This window comes from Elgaria multicarinata, chromosome 2 (assembly GCF_023053635.1).
Source record: "Elgaria multicarinata webbii isolate HBS135686 ecotype San Diego chromosome 2, rElgMul1.1.pri, whole genome shotgun sequence".
NCBI classification, from domain to species: domain Eukaryota; kingdom Metazoa; phylum Chordata; class Lepidosauria; order Squamata; family Anguidae; genus Elgaria; species Elgaria multicarinata.
Genome location: NC_086172.1, coordinates 92,268,351 through 92,288,540, shown reverse-complemented (window position 1 = coordinate 92,288,540; position 20,190 = coordinate 92,268,351). Strand labels below are relative to the sequence as shown.

Here is a 20,190-nt window from a genome sequence, read left to right as displayed (position 1 = left end):
CAGCATGGAGTGTGTGTGTGCTTTAAAAAATCTCATCTTTGCGCAGGATCGCAACTCTGCTCTTGCGCAATTGTCAGGAGTTGTAAAAAACAACAAAAAACTTCACCCTGGAATGGCTCTCCTGAAATTGCGGGCAGAAAACTTCATGATCATCCCTCCCTCCTCTTGAAAGGGCTCTAGGTGTAGATGAGCCCCTAGTCTAATGAAGTCATAATGGATTACACAACACCTTGTGCAATTAGAATTAAAGTATTGAATTTAACACTTGCACAAGGATAAAACAGTGTCCATAAACAATAAAAACTTTGTGCTAGCAGAATGGCACCATTGGATATAATCCCATATTTTTTAATATCACTTGTATAATTAATTCCTTTGACTCTCAAAATACAGTAGTTGCTGTTAACATCTTATAATTTGCACTGAAATTCTACATCCTAGAGTCCAATAAATGTAACATTTCAAACTGTTCTTAAAATTCTCTTACCAGAATGCTGCAAGAAGATCCTGTTTTGTTTCAGCTTTATAAAGACCTTGTTGTGAGTCAAGTGATCAGTGCTGAAGACTTCTGGGCCAACCGCTTAAGCATGAACACCATGGATAATACTGCAGCATCTAATAAGCAGGATGTGGGCATTTCTGCTGCTTTTCTGGTATGCATTAAGTAATGTGTATGGTTTAAGTAATGGGGGGAACATCTTTTCTACCTGGAATTCTAGTTGTATAGGAGCTAGAATCTAAACAATAGTGGTCAATCTTCTGAAATAAGCATAACTACTGGAGGGGAAATCCTGCTATATTGAAATATATTTTTCATGCCTGACAGCATGTGCATAATATCTCATGTGTGTGTATGCCCACACATACACATGCTCGCTTTCACAATACACATGTTGTTGAACTGTGGGTACCTGTTTTTCTCCAACCAAATTGAAAAAACTATGGCTTAGATTCAAAGAGCTCTTTGCACATGTCTGAGCAGTTCTGCATGCACATTGAGGCTCTTCTAATATCTCTCTTTTACTAGTTTCTCAATACTGTGTTGGAGGCCACTCCAGAAAGTCCTCATATTTCTGGAGCAAGAAGTTTAGGAAGAGCCATAGTACACACTCAAAATCTCTACACATGCAGAAGCTTCATCCTACATCTTTAAAACTCCTTGATTATGTTGACATTTCTTTAGCAGTCCCTAATTATTCTACCACCTTTCTCTTGCCCGAGAGCCTTTCTTTTGTAGCAGAACTGTGAACCAGGGCATCATTATGGTAGATGCTGCACCAATATGAGATGTCCTATTCCTTTAAAAAAAACACATTTGGTCAGAACTTCTAACTTTTCTTTCAGTGTTGTATGTCGATATATAATCTAATAAATCACTCACCCCCATTGATAATTGCAATGTACTTACTATAGTTTTTTAAGGTTCTTTTGCATTTTGTGTTGTTTTATATACTTGTGGTATCAGTAGCTTACAGTGTCCGTTACCACCTCTGGCTGGTATAACATCTGAATCGCTTCCAGGTGAGAGATAATCTGACTACAGTTATCCATGCCCTGATAACATCCATACTAGATTACTTAATGTGTTGTGTATGGGGTTCCCTTTGAAGAACGTCTGAGATATCAGCTGATTCAGAATGCAGTGGCCACTAGTGATTCGGACTGTCCACTGCAAACACATTGTGTTCTTCAATTAACCTTCACTAGCTCCCAGATTTTTCCAAGCTCAATTTAAGATGCTACTGTTGACTTTTAAAGCCCTAATTGACCCTATGCAGAGATCCACCACCTTTGGCACAAACTTAACTATCAGTTACAATCTTCTCTGGAGGCCCTTTTCTGGGTCCCCCTGCCTTTAGAGATCAGGCAGGAATCCACTGAGGAGAGGGTCTTTTCTGTGGTGGCACCCAGTTTATGAAAGTCGTTCCCAAGGCATATTGGCTGGTGTCTTTTTTTAACATCAGTCTGTCCTGTTTTCTCAGGGATTTTACTCTCCCACCCCCAATATTTTAACTGAATGACTACTGTTGTATTGTTTTTGTAGTGTTTTTGTAGTGTTTTATTGTATTGTTTTAGGTAGTTTTTTATTGTATTGTTTTTGTTTTGTAGTGTTTTATTGTATTGTTTTATTGGGCTTTACAAAATTATACATGATTTTGTTAGATATTCTGTTACACAAGAGGGGTATAATTTAGCTCTAGATTCAGTTAACCAATCTTCTTTTTAATAGTTGTTAACGTTTACAAAACTATTAAATTAGGAAAGTAATTTCACATTTAAGACAGGAGTTATCATGAAATTTGTTTCAAATGTTTAAAAATGTTCAAACCTATACTGTTACTTATTGAGATGGACAGGACTTGTGGGGCAGAATCCAACGAGGTGCTTACGCTCACAGAGATGGTCTTGTACCACTTGCAGACGGGAATTGTTGTGGCGCAAGAGAATCAGCAGGGGCATAAGTTCCCCCATTGGATTCTGCCCTGCGATGGAGGCGTGGTAATGAATGATCCTTACGTTGCTCCATATACTATGTCTTTCATAATAATGAATACTAATTATTGTTTTACAATGGGATAAATAAAGAATCATAGTTAGGTGTGCATCTTTGAAGGAACTGGGTGCTACATGAGCTGAGCTATAGATTTGCCCCCTGATAATACGCTAAGGAGCAATACAGTGGGGATATAATGATAGCAGCCATTTTCACAACAATAATTAATTAAAAAATTACCAAACTATCAGTAAAGCATGTATATTCCTCCTAAAATTTCCACCAGTTCAGACTAGTTATATTGAATGATATTCCCAACTATATAGCAGTTTAACCTAAAGATTAAGGGAGCAGGGATGGAAATGAAAATTATCTTTCCCAAGCAAAAGAGTTGGGTTTATGTGGATTGAGATGAGAGTTGGGGAAGATTAATCCAGGAAAATCCAGATGAGAAGATTAGTTCTGATAAAAAGTAGAAGGAAAAATAAATAATTTCATTTTGAAGAACCTAGAAAAGTAATCTAGGTAGAACCTAGAAAAGTAATCTAGGTAGAACCTAGAAAAGTAATCTAGGTAGCAATCTCAGAAGTCTGAAAACACTATCTACTGGTGACCCACATGGTGATAATGTGGAAATAAGCCTTGAACTTGTGCACCCTTCCTCACAATGCTTACAACCTGTAATGAGAGCCAGGGCTTCTGCATTTAGGGGTTACCATTGTGAGGAAATCCAACCCTCTTTGGGCTCAGCAGATTTCCCTGGAGCCTCCAGCTTGGCTTGCATTTGCAAGCCAAGCTGCAGGCTTTCCCCCAGAATCCAGGAAATTTCTCATTTGCTTTTCCTCCTAAACTCAAAACAAAATCTCTGCAGAGATTTAAAATAAACTTAACAGATTTTTAAAAAGAGATATTGGATATGTGATGGGGGATGATAACAAGCCACCTTGGCTCATGGTATCAGCATAGGTTGTTGACTCCTAGCAAAAATGACCAGACAATTTTTTAAATGTTCCTAATATTTTTATTCTTGTAGGCTGATGTTCGACCTCAAACAGATGGATGCAATGGCCTGAGATATAATTTGACTTCAGATATCATTGAATCTATATTTAGGACTTACCCTGCGGGTAAATAACCAACTTAATACTGAATCTTATATACAGATTTGTAGCATCTCTGGTAACCATACACTTCTGACTTTCCTTTGCACTTTCAAAACTGGCCTGAAGGCATTTTCCTCTTCAATTAGACCTTTAAATCTTCACATGGTGATATTTTTGGCCACATATCTAGTCCCATGGCTGTTAAATGATAATGGATTAGATCCAGGTTTCGTGATCTACAAATGAAAGGGCTCCTTCCACCCACAGAAGGTGTTGAATCTAGCAGTAGAATCCCACTGGCAGAAGAGGGGGACAACTTTTGCTAATTTCCCCCCTTCCCCAGCAACTGTTTATTCCCTTCAAAAATCTGTTCTGGAGGGATCCCCAACCCTGTGGAGCAGAATTTCAGAGGACACACATACCTGCTGGGGAGGGGGATCTACAAAAGTCACCTTCTCCTTACCTCCAGTGGAAGTGTGCTCTGAGTGTTATTCCACTTGGTGGATGCTCCCACTGGTAGGAGCAAATTCAGATCCAACCCAATGATTTCCTTTATAATCATCTTTCCTTATGGAGTCTTTGCTTTTTTTGTGATTATTAGTCCAGGATTAGCCAGCATGAGGGCTGGGCAACTGTGCCTGAATTGTTTCAGTTGTGAAATGCATGCTCCTAAGATGAGGATTGCAAACTGTCTCGGTGCTTAAAAGGTATAGTATCACTCTGTGCTATATTCTCTTCCTTGCCTCTAAAGGAAGGGAGAGTTAAACTAGTGGAGCACAAAAAAGAGGATTCTCCTCTTTTATGCTTTTATCTCTTCCACCTCTTGTTTTCCCAGCTTGTAAGTGACTCAGAAAGACGAGGAGAACACATTGGTGGTAGAGTGGTACATGGGGTGAATTCCAGTGGAGAAATGGGTCTCTAGAGGAACCAGGGGGATGAGTGAAGCTAGAAAGAGAGCCCCCATCTCTTGTGCCCTATACTATTCTCCTCAAACCTCCAGCCATTTCAAATGACTGGGAAGGAGACTTGGCCTCAGGTGACTTCCTTGAGGGCACAAGGAGAGATTTGGCACTCCTCCTATTAAACGTGGCCTGTGTAAAAGGCTGTTTGCCAACCATGTTTATCCATATTGCTAGAGAGTATTATAGGATATTCCACTGGTAACATGAGCATATATTCTGATGCTAAGTTGGCAGTTTAATTCCCAGTTCCTTTTTACTTGCATGAACTTTAAAATGTGTACCCCCACTAGCCAGGAATATGTGGAGCCCTTAGAACAATTAATATTATATAAATAGCTATAGAAGCAAGGACAGTATCAATTTAAATTGCATATTTAAAAGCACCATGTAAGCAGTGCAGTGGCTCCCAGGTCCTCTCTAGAACCTTGCAGATGTATCACCAACTTGCCAACATTGAGTGGTGAATACAGGGTGGCACAGAGTTAATATGGAATTACTTCTTTCTCTGTTCAAAGATCAGACAAGTTCTGAACAAAATTCCTGCTAACACAACATTTGGAAGCTGTTGACTGAATTTTATGTTCATCTCCTCTCTCATCTCACACTATTGCCCCGCTCGTGCTCTTCGCTCCTCTGATGCCATGTTTCTCGCCTGCCCAAGGGCCTCTACTTCCCTTGCTCGGCTCCGTCCATTTTCTTCTGCTGCCCCTTACGCCTGGAACGCTCTTCCAGAACATTTGAGAACTACAAGTCCAATCGCAGCTTTTAAAGCTCAACTAAAAACTTTTCTTTTTCCTAAAGCTTTTAAAACTTGATGTTGTGCAGACTTTCTACTGTTAGTTTTACCCTACCCTGTGCCTGCTTACCCTACCCTGTGCCTGTTTGCATTCTCTTCCCCTCCGTATTGTTTTACTATGATTTTATTAGATTGTAAGCCTATGCGGCAGGGTCTTGCTATTTACTGTTTTACTCTGTACAGCACCATGTACATTGATGGTGCTATATAAATTAATAATAATAATAATAATAATAATAATAATAATAATAATAATTCCAGTGTTGGCCCCACCATTGGATAGCCTGAAGCAACAGATTTTGTGTGTGTGGTGGGGTGGTTCAGTTCCCATTCTCCTGAGCCAGTATCTTGGCAGAACTGCTTACTTTATTGCTGGCCTGGCTGGTTTAGTTAGTTGCTTTCTCCCAGCAGACAGCACCACTGGGAAAGTTCTTTGATGAAGTGAGCAGATGGAGGCAACCCAGGCCACACATTCCAGCATGCAGCACAAGTGTGCATGCATTGCTTTGCCGATGTGATTCATGCTGGAGTTTGAGTGAGTAGCACGCAGGTGTCAGGAAGAGCAGTGCGTGAGCAGCATCAAGGTATTGGAAGACAGAACTGTGTGTGCCACACGGCCTGCCCTGTTGCTAATGTTGAAGTAAGGTTCAACTGCTGCACCACTTCGTTTCTGTAAAAGGAACAGGGTGTCATCTTGTCCTTCACCTCAGGCAGCAAAATATCTGGGGCTTTCCTTAGTTCATTCCTGTTCGGTATTGGTTTTTCATTCTATCTTGACAAGTTGTGTGCTTTTTATTTGTTTTATGTAATTCTGACATATAGAGTGGTATAAAAATGTTTTCAATAAATACCGAATTTGAAATTATGCTATAGCTTCTAAGTTTTTATATCTGTGTTTACAGTAAAAGTGAAATATGCTGAAAATGTTCCTCACAATATGACAGAGAAAGAATTCTGGACACGATTCTTCCAGTCTCACTATTTCCATAGGGATAGATTGAATGCAGGTTCAAAAGATCTTTTTGCAGAATGTGCCAAAATGGATGAAAAAGGTATGTTGTTGTTTCTTCTTCTCTGGGCATTAGTCCTTTGGGGTTGCTGACTAATTTGTAAGCTGAAAATAAAATGAAACATAGAGGTCACACCTGTTAAATATTATATTTAAGAGGAACTGCTGTTGAAATTTCTAATTTATTGGGAACAGTATATAACTGCCAGTTTCTTATACTTTTGACATTGAAGGTGGGTCCCCAAAGCATTGAGAGTAATGAGTTTGAGCTGCAGCTGCCTGACCAGGTGCTCATCTTCACATTGTCTGGCCATAAAAAAAGTTGTTAAATGTCTGAAGGATAGCAGCATCTGTTGCAGTTTGCCTTCTAGGGCCTGTGAGACCCAGCATATGCCCCAAAGTGCAACCCTTTGTTGTGGTAGAAGCATGTACGTTGTGCTTGCATCCTTGGTACTGGTGCATCACCTTATAGCTCGTTTAAGAAAGTAGTCATCAATGAAGACTTAAGAATCAGTTATTTGGTATTATGTAGTTTTTATTATTGCTCTGTCCTACTTGTCAAGGTTAGGATTTTACTGTTGGTTTGAAAGGCCTATTTCAATATGATATACAGAGTTGTAAATACAAACTCGAGATTGTTTTTCTTCTCCTAGGGTTAAAAACAATGGTATCTCAAGGGGTGAAAAATCCTTTACTAGATTTAACAGCCTTGGAAGATAAATCTTTGGATGAAGTAAGTACAGGCAATTCAAAACTATAAAATATAAAATACTGTAATGTATAAACTATAATAGTGAGCAGATTGTATATTGCCAGAGTTCCATAATGTGGCTTGCCAGAAGGCAGCAGCACACTTCCCATGGCAAGAATGACAAGCCCCAACCTTCTTTCCAATCTTGGAGCTGCAATAAATGGCTGGGGAATATCCCTGCAGTTGTATGATGATTTTCATCCCTTTCCCAGTTCCAAGATTAGAGGAAGGGCGTGGATTGTTTGGCACTTTGGTGAACCAGGCACAAACTGACAAACCCTTGTCACCCTTTCCAGCTCCAAACTTGGAACTGGGGAAGGGGAACATGAGATTGTCCTTGTTGTTGCATGGAGGTCCAGCGCAAGAACATGGAGATGGGCAGAGTCCTCTGTACCATGATTTTTTTTTAGCTTGGCCGCTAAAGCCAGTCAAAAACTGTGGACCCATATGGATCACAATCTACTGGTAGACCACTGCCGAAATTGGGGTAATCCTCATAGTGCTGCATTTCTTGCAAAGAATACTGGGAAAAGTACGTGTCGGTCTAGTCCTGCATGGCACACGTTCTTAAGCCAGAGCACATATTTAGGACTACTTAGTTAATTGCTAAGACGCTGAGGGTGGATTCGCATGTCATGCTAAGCCACAGTGGTTTGGTTGTTCACTGAACAACCCACAATATATTCCACAGATGTTTGGGCTTGCCATGGCTTGTTCTTCCCTTCCTTCCCCCTCCAACCACTCCAGCACGTATCCCAGGCACCTTTGTGGCAGTGTCCATCTTGTCTCCTCATCCCGCCCTCTTCCCCACTCCAGTTGCCAACTGTTTTTGTTCACCACTTTTTTTTTCTGGGGTATGCAAATGTACAAGTTTTCCCATTGACTTTATTGAAAATTTGGGGATAGTTCTCTTGCCTGAAAACCAATTCCTAATTTCAAAAAGAGTACTTAACAACTGATGAATCATAATTTGGGCAATGTTAACATGATATTTGTCTTAGAAAATCTGGTTTAATTATGCACACCTGAAGAAGAGGTAACATAGTCATCCTTTGCACCAGTCTTCCCCCGCCTCACATCCTCCTGATGTGTTGGGACTACAGCTCCCATCATCTGCAGCCAGCATGCTGTTGCCCTGCAGGCTGGGGATGATGGGAGTTCTGGTTTGACACATCAGAAGGGCGCCAGGTGAGGGAAGGTTGCTGTAAACCATTCGGTTACATTGTGCAGCTGAATAGCTTGAGTCTGTTTCTGTCAGGCTTAAAGAAATGAATCTCTATAAGAGACCCAAATGCACTAGTCACAGCCCCTGCTCTAGACCACATTATACAGACAATAGACCTGTGATTCTGGCTTGAAATCTTTCTCCATCTTCCATGACATAGACGGTCTTGTTCAAACATTTCATAATTGCTTCCTTTGCAGGGTTATGGTGTTTCCTTGGCACCTTCCACTTCCAACTCTACGAAATCAATAAAGGAGAGTAGCAATACTGCCATTATAAAACGCTTTAACCATCACAGTGCCATGGTTCTTGCAGCTGGGCTCAGGAAACAGTAAGTTGCAGCACAGTGCAGATCTTAAACTAGAACTGTAGGGCTGTAGTCAGCCAATTCCAAAAGTATTTTTGGAATGAAGCAGGCAGTATCCATCATCTGAAAATATTTCTGATCATTTAATAAGTTGCCCTAATTCTTCGTGGGCAAAAGTCTTGTTGCACGTTGAATGTTGTCCATGTTTTGTTACCTGTAAATTGAGTTATTAAGTCCGTTAACACCCATGAGAAAATACTGGCATTTAGCCACATCTACACAGTCAAATAACCCAGCTTTACATTAATAATTTAAAAATAATAGAAGTTTAGAAAACCTTTCCTCTGTACAATTACTATAGTGGTACTTACGTAGCACCCTTCTTTAAAGCTATGCTGTCCATCCTTATGAAATACTAACCCTGATCTTAGAAAGTCTCTTGACAAACAGCTTATAAAACGGTGACGCTAGTCCTAGACTATATGCCTTTGGATTGAGGATGGAGGATTGCATTATTCAGGGATGTTGAACCTCTTTCAGCCCAAGGGCCAAATTCTATTTTGGAGAAGCTCCCAGGTGCCACATTCCATTGGTGGGCATGGCTAAAAGCCAAAATTACCAGGATATTTTAGTGTAAAGCTCTTAACTGCCAGGTACTAAGGCCAAGGAGAGGCATTTCAGCCTTTTTGAATGGGGCAGGGGGGGACGGCAAAAGCTGGGAAATTATGATAGGTGGGGTATGGGGAAGGAAGCATGACCATCTGGAAAAAGCAGGAGGGCTGGATTTGACCTGGGATTCTGCACTCCTGCCATAATTGAATGCTCCTTCTCCAAAATAAATTCCTCCTCATTGAAAATGAGTGTGTCTGGGAGAACTTTAAGCTAGACTCCTTCTCCCAGGACCATCCAGTCACACAATCACTATTTGCACTTCAAAATGATACTGTCTAGGAAGAAAGGTAGCTCTCTAGAGCATAAGCTTCTTTTAGTTACTACATCTATCTTCCACCTTTCTTCCATCATGAAATACAGGCTTTGGGAAGTGGAGCTGTGAAGTTAATTGTATTAGTTGTGCTAAGGAATGGCCCATAGTTCCTGTCCTTGCCAAAGCACCATGCTTCACTATTTTTGTCTGCCATCTCATTCTTCCTGCATTTACTGTATTCAAGTGGTCAGGATCCAAAGCATTGTACATAGTGTTCAGTGTATGCACAGGGTTTTTCAGACACCCCTGGCAAAACCTCTCAAGCTGAGTGGGCCCTCCAGAATGCCATCCCTTGAGGCTTAAGAAGCTGAAGGAAATATATCTTCTCCTGCCAATCCACCCTCTCACACCAGGCTATTGCATGTACAGAAGTTCTTTCTGTTTGTGCACAGGGATGATGGGCTTCAGTTCCATCCATGGTGCAAGTCTGATTAAACTTGTGTTGAATGGTTTGAGAGAAGCTAATGTGGTGTCAAACTCATGGTTTTCAGAGAAGCACAAAATGATCATTACAGCGAGACCAACAGTATAGATGGAAACTCCAGGGATTCAGATTTCTTTCAGCAACCAGTAAAAAAGGTAAGGCTTCTTGTGTAACTTCTGAAGGAACAGCATGCATTATTCTGTCCCTTCTATATCTTGAGCCCTGACTACATCTTGTCTTGCAGGTAAAGCTGCAAGAGTCCATTGAATATGAAGATTTAGAAAACAACAACAGCATTAAAACTATTGCACTAAACTTAAGGAAATCAGATAGGTATGTTCTAAAGGAAAAATAAAATATTTTGATTCTTTTATCACAACAATTCCAAAATGTTGTTGCTTGCAACACCCACACCATCCCTATGCTTCTTTTTCTGTTCATCTCAGGGAAATTTAAATTCTTTTATCAATTTAAAGAAGTATACTTAAGAATGCAGGGCCCTCACCTATGCATTTCCTAGAAAGAAATAAGGATCCTGCATTTAAGCTTGCAATTTAACAGACAGAATGCAGAGAAAGGGAGAGGAAAAAAGAAGCTGAAACATCTTTTGGTTGGATCCAAAAGTACTCTTCTGCATGTAGAAAATGCCTTCCTCTCCTGGAAGGGCTATTTACCCTTGCATTGGAGCATTCTGTGAGGAAAAATGAAACTAAATCCAAATATATTTTTCCGCTTGCTCAAGAGCTTGCAATAAGCAAAAGCACAGGAACTGCTGTAGGACTCATGTAATTGTTCAAACTTGTGCACTCTCATCTCCAAGAATTTATAGAATAGCACTAGCAGCAATTTTCTTCTACTTAACAGTTTTTGGTTGCAATTCTGTCTTTTTCACTTGCTAAGTTTTTGCATAGATTTGAAGTGGTTGCAATGTTTTCATTTATTTATTTTTACTATTTTCTGAATGCTAATTAATGTGGCTACAATCCAGAGAGCTATGTAAGCGGACATTAAAGTGCTTCATTTAAAGCATTTTTATCTGCTCTTCAGTCAAAAAGCCTCCCAGAGTAGCTCACAAATGAATTAAAAAACAAGATAGTCCCTGTCCTCAGGCTGACTGTGTAAAAGACGCAACACAAAAGGAAAGGGCTAAGGGGAGGGAGGACAAAAAAAGCATACTCAAGTTAACAAACCCAGTTATTTGAGTTTTAGTTCTTATAATGACCATCTGGAATAGAAACGGTTTGTGTAGCTTGATAGAATGATTGCAATTATTTGACAGTTGAGGTAGAGCAGAGCCAGTTGATCTCTCAGTAGAGTCGATGGAGTAGCCCTGCTTCCCTTCTGTCCCTCTGCTCTGCACTCTGATGGATTGACGGCCACTAGGTGAGAACTACCATGTGCAAACTCTTCTTATTGGCAATCCGTTGTGCTGCATTGGGTGCTGCTCCAGAGAGCTGCCGATGTACAAGAGGAGCTTATGGGAAGAGTCACAAGAAGTTGGAGGGCCTGAAAAGTTACTGCTCATAATCCTTTGACTAGACTCTCATCTATTATTCAAGTGTAGCTCTAGATTCTGGCTATACATGCTTTGGGCCTGAATCTCTACATATGCCTGTGAAACAGGGTCATAGTATTCAAGTTGAAATGTAGTACACTGGAAATGGATGTAACCTCTGAGCATTATCCAATGCTGCCCTTGCGCTATTGGGACCCATTGCTGGCGAAACAACTAGAAGTGCAACTAGAAATGAGCTGAAGTTCTCATTTCCAAAATTGGACAGGGCAGCAGAGCCAGCTGAAGGAAGCTTCACTGACCTGTCCCGTTCTGGAAACAAGTGCTTCAGCTCATTTCTGGGATTGCTCTCTAAAACACTCGCTTCATAGGGTCCCACTGGTGCAACATATTCAGTGAAGGCACAGCAGCAGCATTGGATAGTACTCTGTATTGAAGATTAAATAGTACCAGCACTATCTTTTGAGAGGAGTACACATGGCATGATTACTATGTATAACTTCTAGTGTATTTCATTGATGTCTTGCAGTGGGAAGGGGTTATTTTTGTTTGGGGTGCCTGGGAACAATATGCATCTCTCCTAACAAAACAAAATGTCACCACAACAAGACATGCTAAAGACTGAAAAGCATTCTTTAAGCACTGAGAATTGGGATCTTATTGCCACAATGTTAATGATAAATTCTTCTGTGATCAACAGGTATTATCATGGTCCAACACCAATTCAGTCACAGCAATATGCAACTAGCCAAGATATTATTAATTCTTTGTATAGTATTAGAGAAGAAATGGAAGTCTATGTACCTAAACTAACTCAGGTAGGATAAATGTGTTTACTTCATTAAAAACAAAAAATACTTCACACTGAAACTGAGCATCCATGTATTTTGGGATTTGATATACTGTTGATCCTGTTCACTTGGATATTCTTGTGGAAGGCATTTTATATTCCTTCTCCTTTACATATTGTGAAATTGTTCCAGAATTATCTTTTTAATAAGCATAGAATATTATGCTTGGATGTTAACTTTTAAAAAATTATTAGTTTTCATGACTTGCACAATCACAATAGCCATTGATTAGGCCACTGCAGTCATGTAGATTGTGACAGCCGCCTGTGCTTTATTTTTTGTGCAATGGGTGTGCTTGGTGCTTCATAGAGAACAATGGAACTAGTCCCTTCCCCAAGGAGGTTACAATGTAAATTTGATACAGGGGAAGGGAAGAGGAGGCAGAGTTAAATAGGAGAAGAATATGTAACTCTCATATACTTGAGCTTACATAGAAAAAAGAAATCTGCCTTATACCAACTCAGACCATTGGGCTGCCTAGGTCATTACTGTCTATGCTAATTGACAGTGGCTCTCTAGGGTTTCAGACAGGAGTCTGTCTCAGCCCTGCCTGGAAATACCAGTGCTGGCATGTAATATAGTTGGTGTGAACCCAGCCCTCTGCTGTAAACCCAAGCAGTTCAAAGAGTAAGGTATTTCATTGTTTCCAGGATAGATCCAGAGCTCTGTCCAAAGTTGTAGGACATCCACAGAAAATATATGTATAACTTTGTTAGATGGCCTTTAGGGTGTGAGCGGTATCGTTAGGCTCAGACAGTTACACAGATTGGGATGGGAGAAGGCAGTCTCATAGCTATAAAGGAACCAGTTTGATATAGGGCTACTCATTATGATAATGAGCTGCTTCATTTAGGATGTAGCTGCTGAATTATGAAAATTCTAGCACTTTACTAGTCCTTCATTTGCTATTTGTAGTGGTGGCCCCTGATCTAGTACATTACTGTACTCCTTCTTACCCCACCCCAGAGGTTGAGCAGGCAAGTATTGAAAACTTGGGGCAGATGGTGCTTAAGCAAATTGTACTTGCTGGTAGTTTAGGGTTGGGTTTTTGTTTTGTATTTTTTTTTTTTTGGCTTATTCTGGTCCTTTGCTTGCTTCTCCTATTTCTCATTAGTCTAATTTCACATTTAGCTTTTGGTTTTATTTTAAATCTGAACTGTTTTAGCAGAGTATTGTGTTTTAATTTGATTTTATTGTAAAATGCCTTGAATAATTATGGCTTCAAGGATTCTATAAATATGATAAATAGTCACGGATGTATATCAGGAGCTACCAGTGTTATATATGACTAAAGAATAAATTTGTGCTATATAGCAAAAATAACATGCCATATGATTCAGGATGTACCTTCAAATTTTGTTTTGTTCTTGCTATTAAAATGACTGAAAAGAATCTTATGTCTTTAAAGGTTCTCTCAAGTGGTGCTGCAAGTAGTACTATCACAGCCCTGTCACCTGGAGGAGCACTTATGCAGGGAGGAACACAGCAAGCCATAAATCGTAAGTACTTGGTGTCTTGCTCACTCATGCCTTATTTAACGTGCAAAATGGTCCCATGTGGCCGTGTAGGCATTGTAGGTGGGTTTTTGTAATTGAGTTGGAGAATTAAGATGCCTGGTTAGTTGTACAATCCAAGCTTTGACACAGAGTACTTTTTCTGACCAGCTCACTTAGAGCATTACAATAACAAGCTTTCTCTCTTCTAATCTATGGCACAGAGCAAACTCAAATTTCTAAGTGTGCATATGGTGTACTACTCCATACAATAGTACTACTTCAGAATGTGCATGAGGAGTTTGAAGCAACCCCATGTTGTAATCTCAGTGCATACAGAATATTATCCATCCTGGAAGAAAGGCAAGATACAATAAAATGAATATATTGACCTGGTTCACATGATCATGACAGGGGAAATAAGCCACGATGGCTCATTTCCCCTGCCTCTTGTTCCAGTTGTGTGCTGGGGGTGGGGGTGGGGGGATTTGCATAATTATCTTGACAGCACAGCTTGCCATCTCGTGTAAACCCGATTGATGGTGGCTCTTTGCTGTGGTATTTTAGGATTCTGGGGTAGCTTGCTAACTACGGCAAGAAGCCACCCTCTTATGTTGCAGAAAACAAGTCCATTACCAAAAACCATTCATTTGTGAGCGTGCACAATTCCATACATTCCAGTATAAATGTAACTCATCCCCATACCTTTCTAACTGCAGAAATGGTGCCAAATGATGTTCAGTCTGAACTGAAGCACTTATATGTGGCAGTAGGGGAGCTGTTACGACACTTCTGGTCCTGCTTTCCTGTTAACACACCATTCCTAGAGGAGAAGGTAGGAATGATGTAGAGTAAGACTTTGCTTATCACTGCCGTAATGAATGCTGAGCATTCTATTCTGTAATGAAACTAGTGTGTCCATCTCATCATGGGTGTTAGTAGTCCTGCTCCTTTCCTGCTTTTTTGCCCCTATGTCCACTCACCACAGAGGGGCTCATGAATAAAGCAAATATGGCTCATGCATAGTGAATCCTCCCTCTGAAACTTGCATGTGGCATGGCCCCACCCCGTCCCTCACACACTCTGATTGGCCACCTCCGTCCCTTCCCCATTGGCGGCAGCAGCCTAACTGTGTGGACCGGGCAGGGCCCGTCTTCACACCACACCTATTGGCCGAGCAGGGCTGTCATCCTGCTCACAGAGGAGCTGTCCTGGCTATTTGGCATGGAGGAAATCAGTTGCTATTAAGCTCAAGCTTTGAACTTTTTTGAACTTTCAAAATTTTCTGCACATCTGCACTTCTCAAGCTTCAGTTTATAACAAAAATGAACAAAATTGGTCTGGTAGATCTCTAGAAATAAGCCTTATACTACCATATTTTTAATATAAAATATATGCTGAGTAAAAATATTCCCAATAATGAATGCCATGTCGCATGCAAACCTTCTGTTACTAATGAACGGAAGGAATACCTATTGATAGGTATAGCTATTTGTAGAATAGCCAAAAGGAAGATGTTTGCTATTGGAATAAATCTAATACTGGCTGTCGAACAAGAGTTTAGTGCACTTTCCCATTCAAGCAGAAGGTGTAATATTTATAATAATTGATCAAACTGAAGTTATTATAAGTTTTAAGAAACTAAGTCCATAAAGCAAAAGAGTTTCATTTAATAGTTTGCTATTTGGGGTGGTCAGTTGACCGTAAATAACCGATGTATGTATGTAGTTTGTTACTTTCTATTTTCCCTCTCCTTCTCAGGTTGTGAAAATGAGGAGTAATTTGGAAAGATTTCAAGTTACCAAACTCCGCCCATTCCAAGATAACATTCGAAGACAGTATTTAAGCACAAACGTAAGAGGGAAAAGCCACTCTATCCTCTTTCACACCTTAAGAATATAAGGCTAGCATACTATATTGTACATATAATTGAAATGGTCCTGCTGATTTTTAGAAAGAACCAATGGCAAAATTATGGAACATCTTGAGTGTACAAAACAGATATCATTAACTTTACAGATGTGGAGGCTTTTAATTAAATTTATTTTCTAGAATAAACAGAGAGAGAAGCATTTTCTGTAATGCTCAATCTCACTTTCAGAACAACTTTATGTACCTGTTTTTCACAGGCCTCCAAGCATGTCCTAGAACAGACATGTCCACCATCTCATTGAACTTGTAAGAGCGGAGACTTCATATTATGTTAACTAAAGACCTTTTGGGGTCACTATCCTGCCTCTAAGCTGTGTCATGACTGTGCCCACTGCTCTTTATTAACTGAATGAACTCTAGCTTGGAACCAGGTTCTTCCTTCTGTAAACAGAAGGGCTCCTTGTATCTAAGGAAGGGCATTGTTCATAATTTTCCCGCCACCATCCCTACAGTCTCCTATCTCTCCTGAAAGTCTGCTTTGGAAGGTTGGGGGACCTTCTGGAACAGTTGTGGGGGGGTGTGCTAGGCATTGCAGAGCAAAGGGGGAGTTGGCAAAGATCTCCATTCAGCTTCCACTGGCAGGACCATTCTGAGCAGAACTCTACTCAGGGAGTGCTCCGACGTGTGGAAAAGCATCTGGATCCAACTGACTAATTCTCCCATGGGGGTGGGGAGATATTCTGTCCATCACCCCTCAGTCGGAAGTACCTCTGGTTTAAGATAGGAATAAAATTGTTCCCTTTTTGTGCAACTTCTTTAAAATTCTCTTAACTTGCTAGCTACATATCGCCTGTATTTACTACTGTTGTGTAATTGATTTTTTTCTTCCTAGTGGTAACAGGCCTTGTATTTTTTTTCAGCTGGTAAGTCACATAGAAGAGATGCTGCAAACAGCCTACAATAAATTCCACACATGGCAGTCCCGACGTATGCTGAAGAAAACGTGAAGACCCAGTGATGACAACATTTCTGAGTGGGAAGAATTTGCAATAGCTGTAGGGACACAACTACCCGATGTGTAGATCTTACAGACATTGCAGGGGAAGTCAGCATCATGTGGACTCTTGAAAAGGATGCTAACTGAACTTGCACACTTTTTGGAAAGGAACAGAGGTCAAACTTGAAAACTAGGGTGTTAAAAGGAACCAAACCAGAAGAGCTAAGTGGCAAAAAAAAATCGATATATAAAAAGACACTGTTTACTGCAGTTACTCAGGAACTGCTTTTGATTTTCATAAAGAGCTGCTTTCAGAAATAAAAACTTTAAAAAGGGTGTATTAATAAAATCCAAGATTGTTTGTCTAGTTTTTTAAAGTGTATCTCACAGGGTAGAACTTAACATTTCTTTCTTTACAGTATCCTGGCATTTTATTGAATTCTGTTTGTACTTCTAGAAAAAGGTTTAACCTTTTAAATATAACAGACTGTTTTGTCTCAAATTCCTAAAAAGCTTAGATGCAGGAAGACATGTTTTTGCCAGGTTTCCCTACAAATCAACAGCCAATGCACTGAGAAAGGTTTGGTGTTCAAAGGAGACACACTTGGCAGAAAGAGTGCAAAATTTTATGCAGGTTTTTTACCAGCCATTGTTTGCATGTTTTCCTTTGAGTGTGAGTGTGCTACTGCAATTTTTTTAAGTATGACATTTGTTTGGAAGTGAGAAATAAATTTTAAAGTAAGTTTTAAGAAGCTTATAGAAGTAATAATTTTTATACCTTTAAGAAAAAACAATCTTAAATGTGCTTTTCTCAGTTCTCTCCTGATGACTGTTAGCGCTATATTTGGCGAGTAGATAATCATTAAAGAGTGGATCTACAATAGATATCTTTGGAATCTGTACCACATTCTGGTCCAAACAGAAGGCAATTCACTCTTACCTAAGATGTACCTGCCATGTATTAAATACTTGACTTATTAAAACAAAGTAAACTTGTTTTATATAGTCCATGGAGTCAGACTCCTTATATTTTGTTGTCTTAATGTCTTCCTCATTAACAGTCTATTCTAGGACCAAACAAATGGCTTAGATTTTGTGAGATGAGATGTATTGACATTTCATGAACCAGTGGTTTATTGCTGTAAAAACTATTGCTTTCAGCGACAGTTGTTGGAATTCATTAGAAACTTAGCAACTGTCTCCTACTATATTCAGAAGAGTTCATGCCCAGAAAAGATTATTAGGAGAACTGGAATTGTATTACTGATTTAAAGTGTAGGGGGTTGCTACCCATCATGAGTGTTGATTCACTCTATAGCACTCACCAGTTTGAACCAGAAGAGTTACTGCTTGTGCAAGAGTGTGTATATCTGTACATGCTCACACAGTGTGTTTCAGTTATTGATATACTATGGAGCAGACAAGGCATTATTTTTAAACTTGATGCTGCTTGCCTTTTCAGAGAGGCTGCATGTTGCTAGTTGCTACAAAACAGGAAAAAATGTTTTTCTGCTGTTGGACCCAGAAGAATAAAGTGATTTGTGAAAAGTTGGAATTAATCATGAATAATAAAAACTGATGCTGCTATGGGAATTCCATTTTGCTGAATTATGGCTCTGGTAGTATGCGATTACTTGTATCTTGGGGTAAGCTACTCAAAGTGTAATTACTTCTGATGACCTTGTTGGCATTGTACCAATGATAGGTTGCCCCATCTTTGAGCATCATCTCTACAAAAAAAAGTTTATTTGACTGCAAACTAAAATGCATTCAACACATTCTCAGATCGAGAAATGCTTTGGTCAAGCTTGAGGGCTGAGCTGACACACACATTTTAGTTGATACTATAGCTGTGGAGGCATACAAAAGTATGCATTTGCACTAACATTTGAGCAATAATTAGCTGATGTGAATTATAAAGGTGGGTTTAATCAACTATTATTTAGGCCGGTAATTAGATGGACAGTCATTTGGAAAAATATTTTCTGATTTCATCCTAGTATTTTATACTTTCATAGACTGAAGAAAAACTAATTGCAGAAATATTCCAAAACAGAGCTAAGCACTTTGGATATAATTTTTAATTATTTGACAAGAACCATGAGACTCTCCTACCAGAAGATGGCAATAGCGATTATCATGCACACTTTCCTTAGACAATACTTACCTATCTTTGCCATCCCACCTCCACTGATTCCAGTAATAGTTAAGCATGGTCCAAAACTGATGAGTGACTTAATCATTTTCTGTCGATTGTCTTTCATTAACCCATATAGTCATTGGAATCTGAAGATGAACTTGTATTTAATGGAAACTCATATATAGCTTGTATCACTGGCATTGATCAAAAGCTGTAGAATAAAACCTGAATTCTGTAGTCAAGTCTTTTCTGATGCTATAGGGTGTCTATTTTGTGACTTTCCTCTAAACCAGAGCAAACATCAAGGCTCACAAACTAGAAAATTGATTTTGTTTGTGCAGCTAAATATTTTTTAAAACTTTTGTTTCTGATACACTGATCCAAAATAATTCAAATGTTAATGGGTGTATACATGCTAGGCTTCTTTTGCTGACCTGCTAGTAGTATATTTCTTGTAGTTTACAGTGTTCTAATTAATCCTTCAGGCAAAAATCTATAATTACCTGTATATTAGTAGTCACAGGAGCTTATTAAATGTTTTTGGCAGGGGAGAAATCTTTAACTGTCTTTATAGTTATGGCAGCATTTCACACATTTAATGAGAAAATATTCTGAGATACTTTGTAACTATACTACTGGTGCTTATCCGGTGTGAGTGAAACTCAAACCACATCATTGAAATAATTATGATTTGCAGGCCTTGTTAGCGAAGGAAAAGTAGGTTTCACCTCACTTTGTCATGCTGGTTCAGTCCTTGGTTTCTCACTGTTCTGCTGCTCTGCCTGCAAGCCTAGGTTCCAGCAGTGTCCACCTTTTACCACCTCCATATCCTTTTGTTCTGGTTAGAATCTTGTGATTGATTCAATGTTGACTGCTCTGATGCTTCAGCTGCTGCAGAAATTGACCACCTGTCTTGTGATAGGAAGAAGTCGTTGAGTCGTTATTGTAATTTTGGTCTATGAAACCGTAAATGGCTGTGTCCCAACCAGTGGTGCAGCTAGGGATGAACTCAAAGCCCATGGCTCTGCAGCCCATGGGCCCCCAAATTATTACACAGTGGCAGGTGATGAGGCAGCAGCAAGCAGGCCCAGAGTTAGCATCTAGGCCAGTATGGGCATGCTGGAGCTGCTGAGGGTGACACTATTCACTAGCATATTTCCTTTTAAAAACATTTTGTAGTTGGGGCTGTCGGTCTGGGCATGCACATAGTTATAGTTATTACTTGAAAACGAAATTATCCTTCTCTATAACAAAATGATGCTTATTTC

At 39.7% G+C, this 20,190-nt stretch overlaps 1 protein-coding gene across 3 annotated transcripts in view; it reads left to right on the top strand.

Moving 5' to 3' along the window:
- Positions 1-19,164, top strand: part of GTF2H1 (general transcription factor IIH subunit 1) — a 28,993-nt gene extending 9,829 nt beyond the window's left edge. For all 3 annotated transcript variants that reach the window (XM_063117194.1, XM_063117193.1, XM_063117192.1), the window contains exons 4-15: positions 491-653; positions 3,528-3,621; positions 6,258-6,407; positions 7,018-7,097; positions 8,541-8,671; positions 10,124-10,211; positions 10,301-10,389; positions 12,270-12,387; positions 13,829-13,919; positions 14,633-14,748; positions 15,675-15,767; positions 16,706-19,164. In XM_063117194.1, coding sequence (XP_062973264.1) covers positions 491-653; positions 3,528-3,621; positions 6,258-6,407; positions 7,018-7,097; positions 8,541-8,671; positions 10,124-10,211; positions 10,301-10,389; positions 12,270-12,387; positions 13,829-13,919; positions 14,633-14,748; positions 15,675-15,767; positions 16,706-16,792 — 1,300 coding nt within the window. In that variant the 3' untranslated portion in view covers positions 16,793-19,164. The remainder of the gene's footprint in view (positions 1-490; positions 654-3,527; positions 3,622-6,257; positions 6,408-7,017; positions 7,098-8,540; positions 8,672-10,123; positions 10,212-10,300; positions 10,390-12,269; positions 12,388-13,828; positions 13,920-14,632; positions 14,749-15,674; positions 15,768-16,705) is intronic.
- The last annotated feature ends 1,026 nt before the right edge of the window (positions 19,165-20,190 follow it).